Source organism: Strix aluco, chromosome 7, assembly GCF_031877795.1.
Source record: "Strix aluco isolate bStrAlu1 chromosome 7, bStrAlu1.hap1, whole genome shotgun sequence".
NCBI classification, from domain to species: domain Eukaryota; kingdom Metazoa; phylum Chordata; class Aves; order Strigiformes; family Strigidae; genus Strix; species Strix aluco.
Window position 1 is genome coordinate 27,692,070 of NC_133937.1, and position 8,623 is coordinate 27,700,692.

Below are 8,623 nucleotides of genomic sequence, written 5' to 3' on the forward strand. Positions count from 1 at the left end.
TTGGGAAGGTGTGTGCTGGGTCTTGGGTAAGGCCATTTTGTGAGTCAGACCAGCTACAACCAGAGAAGATTGTGGTTCCTGCACTGACGAGCTCTCCTTGCACTGTGAAAAGGCCATTTGCACTGCTGCCAACATGCTTCAGCCATTCATACTCCATGACACTTTGGGCACCTCCAAATTCTCCTGTTAGTCACTTTGGGCATCTCCAAATTCTCCTGTTAGTCCGGGAAGAAAAATGCTCCTAATAGTCTTTATTTTGCATTTAATGAAATGACCAGGTTGGTGTTAGAAATGCAATGTGCTGTCTGTCAGCCAAATGGAAGAAATGTCTCCAGGCTGCAGGGAGGAGAGGGAAGGCTTGAAAAACTTGTTCAGCTGCTCAGTGTTCATATTTGTTCTGTGTGCAGTGAACAAGCTGAAATCTGTGCCCCTGCTGGGCCTGTTTGCAGTGTGTGTTACCCACAGGGCAAGTTTTCTGCTACAGTCATCTGTCATATTGGAGAGGAAAGGCCATTGCTAGTGGCTGTCATTAGAGGCTGCATCATTCTCTTTGCATATTTACTGAGCTAAACTCCAGCCTCAGCTCTCATCTGTGTGATAAAGGAGGTGCCTCTCTGCCTCTCTATAGCATCTCAAGTGTAAGAGCCCCAAAGCCCTTTATAGAGGCTAATTCAACTTCAGATTGTGCCTGGGAGCAAAGCGCTCCTCATTTGAAGAGGGGCAAAACCAAGGGACCGAAGGCTGAAGCTAATTGCCTCTTCTCCTATATGCAGTTCTCAGAACAGATTTTGACCCAAACATCCCTGCCCCCCCCCCCCCCCCCCCCGCCCCAGTCCCTGTGCCACACTTAAGCTGCTCAGTCTTGTTCTGCTAAAAAGGGAAGGAGAATCTGACATTGGCTGCTGCTGTGCTTTTGCTTTTTTTTGCACAATCCACAGTTGGCATTTGGAGTCCTGGGTTCCCAGGTTTGGTCCTCCTTGGCTTGGCAGCCTCCCTGCAAATAGGAGCTGAAGGATCTTTCAGGCACACGGGGTTTTCCTGGCCTCCTACTGCTGCTTTTTCTCTGGAGAGTAGCCTCCGACTCATTGAGGACACTGCAGATCCAAACCCTCTGTGTCTCTCGGCTCCTTATATGGTAACATGAAGAAGTCTTAGCGTTTGAGTTCTGATTTGGAGTTACCCTGGTTGTCCTCTCAGCAGGGGAACTAGAAGTTTTAAAACCATAGGCAAACTAGTTCTTACCACCAAGAAACCATACTTTGGTTCATGCGCATGTATGCTGCTGTCTCACCACTATTTTACTGAAGACTAGGCTGCATCACTAACAATGAAATTCCCCTACAAAACCTTTGCATCAGCTAGAGTTTAAGCATTCCCATTTCTTCCCTTCTGGAAGGAGCTTTAAGGTACTTGTTGTTGTAACAGCAGAAGAAAGAGGCTGAGATGGAGGGAGGGGCAGAGCTGGCTCTTCTGGAAGACAGCACATGAACATAGAGGTGATGGTGGGCAGTGAGAGCGGAAGGTAATGGAGCTGGGGACACCCAGAAGGGACTTGAAGGTGCTCTGCACTTGAGCCATCACATTCAGACATTCAGGGAGTGAAGAGAATGTTCCTGAACATGGAGAGAGTTGTTCTTGTTCATCCCAGAGCCAAATACATTTTGGTGACTTATCCCCACCTCTGAGAGAAGCCACCCTACAAAAGAAGCACAACAGTGAGCAGAGCTAAGTTTTCCTGATTGCCGAATCCTTGTATTTGTCTCTGGGAAGTCCTTGAATGTCTTTGCATGAATTTGTTGAAGCCTGGAATTATGCAGTTTTGCACTGGGTTAGCGAAGAGTGCTTTGACAAGGTGACACATTCTTGTGCTGGAGTCCAGCCCACCCTGCTGCAGGCTATGTCCTTTACTGGCTACAAGCCCATTGCTGGATATAGTGCTGAGGGCGCATATGAGCATGAAACCATAAGGAAAGTAACTGCACTTAATGACTTGAAACACATTTAAGGGCAGAAACAAAGGGTTTTGATGGCTAAAGGAGCTCCAGCAAATTTCAGGGGCTGTGAGAGCTTGATGTCTCTTCGGGGCCAGCTGCTAGCACTTAAAAAGGCATATGAGGGGTTTTTTTCTCCTTTCGCTCTTCCCTAGATTTCATGCTGATGAGACACAAATCCTGACAAGCACTGAGAGCTGCACTCCCTTGTCAGCCCCAATTTTTAAAAGTAACTATAGGTTTCTTTTCTCATGGTGCAGGTTCCACGATATTAGCTGAGCGGCTGGGACTGTCCACACCAAGCTCGCCCACATCAACACCCAATTCCCCCACCGTTCTCTGCAGCGGCGTCTCTGACCCCATATTGTCTACATGTGGCTCTGGCCCGCTCTGCAGTTCTATCAGTGGTAAGTGTGGTGGGATCCCCCCCCTTTGCCTCCCCCTGCCTGCTCCTGCACTGTCTCCCTTAACGGTCTCACACTTGTCTCCCAGAAGGACTTTAAAATCACAATGATCAACAGAGTCTTCTGTCAGCTCCCTTGGGGATGAAGGGAGAGCCTCTGCAAATGCTATTTTCAGTCTGGTTTACGTGGAAGCTGCTTAGATGCCTAGACAGCAATATTTCTCCAACCCTTTTCATCATGAAAGGTCCCAAGGGAGGCAGCAGGGTTTCTGTTATGTAGCATGGCCCTGTGACGCACAGCTCCTTCTGGAGAGCTGTGTGGCAGTGACGTGTTGCATGCTAGCTTAGACTGGAGCTACGGGTATGCCTACAGCCCCCCTTTCCCTCTCCACACACCTTCAGTACCCTCTTCAGAAAAAGGCAGTATTGGTATTTCTAATATGCCAATGAATTCCAGTGAGAATTAGATAAAGGTACATGCAGTAGAAAATTATAGGCTGTTCAGCAGCATTTTTAAAACCCCAGGCACCTGCATGATCCCAAGGCATTGATGGTAGGATATGTTACTTACCAAATCCTTGTAATTGTTGTCCAAACCAAGAGTGTTTTTTCACTGAAGGGACTTACCAGTCTCAAGTCTAATAACTGGTGACAGCAAACATTCAGATTTGTAATGGGTCTTAGGGAAAAAAAAATAGAATTTTTCTCATTGTCTTGCTACCTCATTGGCTTCATTGGTGAGGCCTCATTACAGGTGTCCCATGAGCATAATTACTGCAGCTCCTCATAGCTCTCAAAGCAATGACCCACTATGAGCTACATGCTGTCCATGCAGGTACCACCCCACCAGTGTCCTGAAGGATCCACACAGAGTGATTTGTAGCCAGGCATGGTGGTCCCACATCCCTGGATTGGCCCTAGAGAAAAGTGCTGCTTGTCTTGGGAGCTGCTGCCACCATGTGCCACCCAGCTTCTCCCTTTTCAAAGCAGGTGTCTTGATCCATCCCTCCTGATTTTTCCTCCTTTGTTAATATTTAGACAGTGGTTTGAAAACGTGAAACTGTTCTTTGTCCCTGCTATGTGGGAACAGCTCTCTCTTGGTCTGCTCTGCGTGGGCAGCAGATCCCAGAAGATGCTGCCTTTCTGCTGCCCTGAGCCTTGGCATGTGAACCAGGACTCAGCGAGTGGGACAGTAGGTCATAGGAAGGACCCCTGACCCTGGAGCGTCCATTTCTGCTAGGGCATGGTTCCTCCAACTGTAGCTAGCTTCAGGGCAGAAATTACCCTGGGATGTCAGGAAGCCTTTTAAGCAGCATGAGTGACCCTGTTCTTTGTGTTTCAGGCACGGCTCCCAACTCTCCAATCAGCTTGCCTGAGTCACCCATCTCCCCATCCGTCTCAGGGCCCTGGGGAGATGAATGCACCATCTGCTACGAGAACATGGTAGACACGGTCATCTACTCCTGTGGACACATGTGTCTCTGCTATTCGTGTGGGCTGAAGCTCAAGAAGATGGCCAATGCTTGCTGCCCTATTTGCAGACGGGCCATCAAAGATATCATCAAAACATACCGCAGCACTTAAGAGCAGCAGCAGATGCTGTGGTGGGGACTGGGCAGGTGGGGAGGAGGCTGTGAAACAACACAGGTCTTGGTCTCTATTAATCATCCAGGAGATTCAAAAAACATCACCCACCACCACCCTGATCCCCTTGTCTGTGGACAACACATGAGACAAGCTTAGCTGCTCTTCCTCCCTCCAAGCAAGCCCTGGGGCTGAACTCCAGTGTGTCAGGGAAGTTGTGATGGACTAATCTCCCTTGTGGATTTTAAAATTTATCTCAAAAAAAACCCAGCTGGTGCAATCATCCTTTTTCTGGACCATGCACAGTGGAGGGGAGTCTCCACTGTTTAGCAGGGACAGCAAGCAGTAAAAGGTTCAGTGCTACACATTGCCTTCCAGAGACACCCCATGTGCAGAGGACAGCTTAGCAGAAGAGGAGAAAAGCTGGGGCCAGTGCAGAAAAGGACCCAGGATTTGTGAAGTGAAACCCACCTCTTGTCCATAGGCAGAAGAGCAGCCCCATCAGGGCTGTCCCCCACTCCTCCCTTGCTGTTTTCTGGCAGAGGCATTCATGGTGGGTTTGGCAGCCAATACTGGCACCGGTCTTGCTCCTCCCAGCGGTGTCCAGCCATCTCCTGTTGCCATCCCATTGCATGACAAGCAGCTCTCAAACCCCATCACCACCACTTTGTGTGTGGTCTCCACGCAGCACAAGGGATTCAGCAGCATCTCTGCCCCCATGGGCTTGTGGGAGAGGGAGATGTGTCTCCCTCACCTTTCCTCCCCTTACCATCCAGACAGCACTTGTGAGGGAGAAAAATAAAATAAAAAAACAAAAACAAAGCCCCCAACCCCACTGGGGAAGAATGTATAAACCCACATGTCTGCGGGTTTCATTTACTGGTAACTTTATCACTGTGCTTTAAGACAAAACCAGCCAGGTGGTACTCAGCCCTTCAGAGCCAGCCTGACAGCAGGACATGGCTGTCCTTAGTGTTACAAAGAAAGAAAGGAAAAAAAAAAAAAAAAACAACGTAGCTTGAGGGGTTTGGTTTGCTTTGGTTTATTTAAATAAATCCCCTTCACTCCTGCCCCATTTGGGAACCCCACTGTCCCTGTGGCGGGTGCCTGCAATGGCAGCCCCCACGGCTGCTGTGATAACCACAGCTCCACCTTGGCCACTGACCTGGCGCAGGGCTGCTGGCCCTTGGGCCCGGGCAGGGTGGCTCTGCAGCAGCAGGAGCTGCCTGTCTCCCCTCCAGCCACATCCTGCTGCCTTCCAGGGCCACACGGGAGGTAGAGATGGTGTCTGGGCCCTGAGGGGTGATCAGGGCTGGGGTGCAGCAGCAATGGCATTTGCCCCACCACGTTGCCCGCCAGGCCAGGCCAGGGAAGGCCATGGAGTTGTACCCCTTCTGCTGAGCCTTTTCCTACACCCCAGCATACGGCTGCTGACAGGACATGGGGGAACAGTGTGACATAGGGATAAAAGCATTTAATATACACAGCTGCTCGCTGCAGGGGGCATCATGCTCCCCCCCCCCCCCCCCCGGCAGCAGGTGGGTGAAAGCACTAGAAGAGGCTGCTCCCAAGAGCACCTGGAAAACATGTCCTTGCCCCATCCTCTTGAGGAAATGAAAAAAAGAGGCTACTACGAGCTGGAGAGCGCATTGTAGAGCCTTTTTCTAAAGGCACCACCATCACTGCAGCCTACCACAGGGGTCTGCAGCTACCCCACCCCCCCTGCCCGCCCCAGCGGGCAGTACTAACTTGAATGCTGATATTCTGGTTACAGGGATTTACGTTATTTCTTTGCATACCTCTCACGTACACCCCTAACACAACCCAGCCCTGCACTCCAGGCTGGCTGTTGAAAGCCCTAGAGCATCATGGCTCCTGTGCCCAGATGCCCTCACTGAGGGGTGGGAGGAGGCTGGGTTGGCACAAGTCTGGTGGAAGGCACAGCAGCCATGCCAGGAGCACAGCCAGTCCACAGGCACACAGCCAGCCTCCAGCTTGCTCGAGGACAGAGCCGTGACCAGCAGACACAGGGAGCCTGTTTCAGTAGTTACACAAACTCCAGTGCAAAGATTTCAGAAAGGACAAACCCAAGGGGTAGGAAGGCGTCAATGAAATAGTGGATATGGGGAAACGTGCAATAAGCAGCCTCCCGAGCCTTCACTACACCAGAGGAATCGGTTCCCCTCGGTGCAAGGGGTACACTTTATTTTTCAAGAAACTCTATCCATGGGTACCAGTGCAGTGGTGTGAATTCCCTCTTCACCTTTTTGAATTCAGAGTGTTTTAATATATAACTGTGTTTGTTTTACTGTGGACCAAACTCTAGGAGTTAGTAGAAGCTGAAAGCTCCCCCATCATCAGAGCTCAAAAATTGGGGTTAAGTCCTGCTCCCAGCATCAGCTGGCCTCCAGTTGTGAGCAGGGAGGAGGAGAGCAAGTCTCTCTCCAGGGAGAAAAAAAAAAAAAACAAAAACCCACACAGCAAAAGCAGTAACAGTAACAACAATCCTAACCTTTTGTTTTGTTTGACTGGTGTAGGTTCCCATGTACCTCCGTGTTCTTGTGTCATTTGCATTTCATTGCTTTACTTTAAGATGTTTTGTGTTCTGTTTAAAGAAAATAACAACTCATTGTGAAAAATTGGATAACTGTGATTGTGAATAAAGTTGATTTAGGTATCCTGCAGCAGTATGGGCGACTGAGTATTTACCACTTCCACAAGCGTGGCGAAACATGATGGGCAGTGCAGTGGCGAGAGGCTGAGGTAAGAGCTACATTGGCATGAGAGCCTCTTCCTTGTGGGGAGCTGAGTGCAGAGAGCTCAAGCTTTCCTTTAGTGCTTGAAAATGAGGGGGTGTTGAGAGCTGGATAATGAATAGGCTCCTGATGGACCCCATACAAACATAAGGAGTAAAGGAAGTCACAAAAGTAAAAGCAAGGGCTAACTGTATTCCTGCAAGCTTAGGCCCCATGCTCCTGAGACTCTTCACACCCTCCCCAGAGAGAAGCCACAGCTTCTTTACTCTCATTGCCTTGTTTGCACAGTCTCCCAAGTGAGTGCCTGTAATCACAAATAAAAGCCCTCCACCAGCACAAGAAAGAGAAAGCATACTGTGAGGAAATGCAGGACCATTCTGCTCAGCCTGGTAGGGACCAGGTAACATGGCTGAAGATGAGGCAGAGCAGTAGCAAAATTGCCTGGTGTCTGCATCCCAGCTCTGCAGAGATATGACAGTCCAACACCTGACAGGAGGATCCCAGCCCTGAACTGAGCAACATGTTGAGAAGGCCCACTGACAAACCATGGTCTGGCCAAGGGAGATGCTGGGGCAATATGCATATGCTTCCTCAGCATGTAGCAAGGGACACAGGGACCCAAAGGGGATTTGGATTCTCCAGAGTCATGCCAGTTCCCCCAAAACCCAATAGGTCCTCTGCTGCAGGGATCTGCTCAGGAGCACACCTACACCACCACTGTGTGAGATTTCCTCCTCCTTTTTTTTAGCTATTCAGCAGATCAGAGACTGGCTGGATCACTCTCTCTTGTCACAGGACTGTTGGTATCTTCTCCCTCAGTGTGGGTACTCATCTGCCAAGGGACAGGGACATCCCAGGAGAGGTGCCCTCAGCCTCTCCAGCTGAAGCTATTCCACTCTAACAGTTCCCCAGTGGCCTAAACCTTTCCAGGCTCGGTAAAGCAAAACCTCTTCTACAGCCCTGCTTTCTCCAACATCACCCTGAGGAGCTTTCAGCAGCTGTTGGGACAAGGCAAGTCTGCACACACCTGCACTGCACTCCAAGAGCTGTGCCCAGCTTCTGCTTTCCAGGGACCGGGGGACCTCCAGTGGGTCTGGAAAACTCAGAGAGGCCACAGCCCAGCCATGGGAAGCCTCATCTCCTTGGGAGCAAGGGATAGAGCTGCACAACACAGACTGCCCCTAGAAACTGGGGACACTGACCTGCCAGACAGCCCCGCCAGGCGTGCTGAGCCCAAGCACTGCCACATATTAGGACAAGTGAAGTGCTAATGCTCTGGGCCAAACTCGGATCCTCCCCTCCCTTGGCATCAGCAAGAAGGACCAGGGCAGGTACCCTGTGTTTCCCCTCCAGCAGCGACAGCCTATTCATTCCCTCCTGCAGCTGCCATGTGCGATAGCCCCGGTGAGCTTTGCGTCCTCATCTGCTGAGCATCGCTGGGGTCACCCTGCCCTGACCTCCTTCCCCAGGCCATCACCATCAGCTCACCAAATCCAAACCAGATCTGCAATTTCACCATTGCTCCCAAGCTATTCTCCACGAAGACCAACCATGGCGCAGCACAGACCTTCCTTGGCGACGAGGCATCCCACCGCTGCAGCCCTCCCTCCCGCTGCGGCCAGGGCCATCCCCAGGGCTCGCCCGGCGGGGCCCAGCTGCGGCACAGCCCGCGGGCCCCGGGCCCACGGACCGCGCTGGGGCGGGGGGAGATGAGCAGGACTTGGAGGAAGGAAGGAGGGAGGATGCTCCGACAGTGGTCCAGGAGCTGCAGAGCTGGTCCAGCATCGCCACCTGGTGCTCCGTACGCGGCACGGCACACAGCCTCTGCCTCGCCTTTCTTTTTTTAGTTTTCCCCCTTCTCCTAAGATTGATTTTACTCCTTTTCACTA

General features: G+C 51.1%; 1 protein-coding gene across 6 annotated transcripts in view; it reads left to right on the forward strand.

The window, feature by feature from the left end:
• NEURL1 (neuralized E3 ubiquitin protein ligase 1) overlaps positions 1-6,662 on the forward strand; it is a 169,988-nt gene extending 163,326 nt beyond the window's left edge. For all 6 annotated transcript variants that reach the window (XM_074831199.1, XM_074831202.1, XM_074831200.1 and 3 more), the window contains 2 exons: positions 2,252-2,398; positions 3,737-6,662. In XM_074831199.1, coding sequence (XP_074687300.1) covers positions 2,252-2,398; positions 3,737-3,978 — 389 coding nt within the window. In that variant the 3' untranslated portion in view covers positions 3,979-6,662. The remainder of the gene's footprint in view (positions 1-2,251; positions 2,399-3,736) is intronic.
• Positions 6,663-8,623: the final 1,961 nt, after the last annotated feature.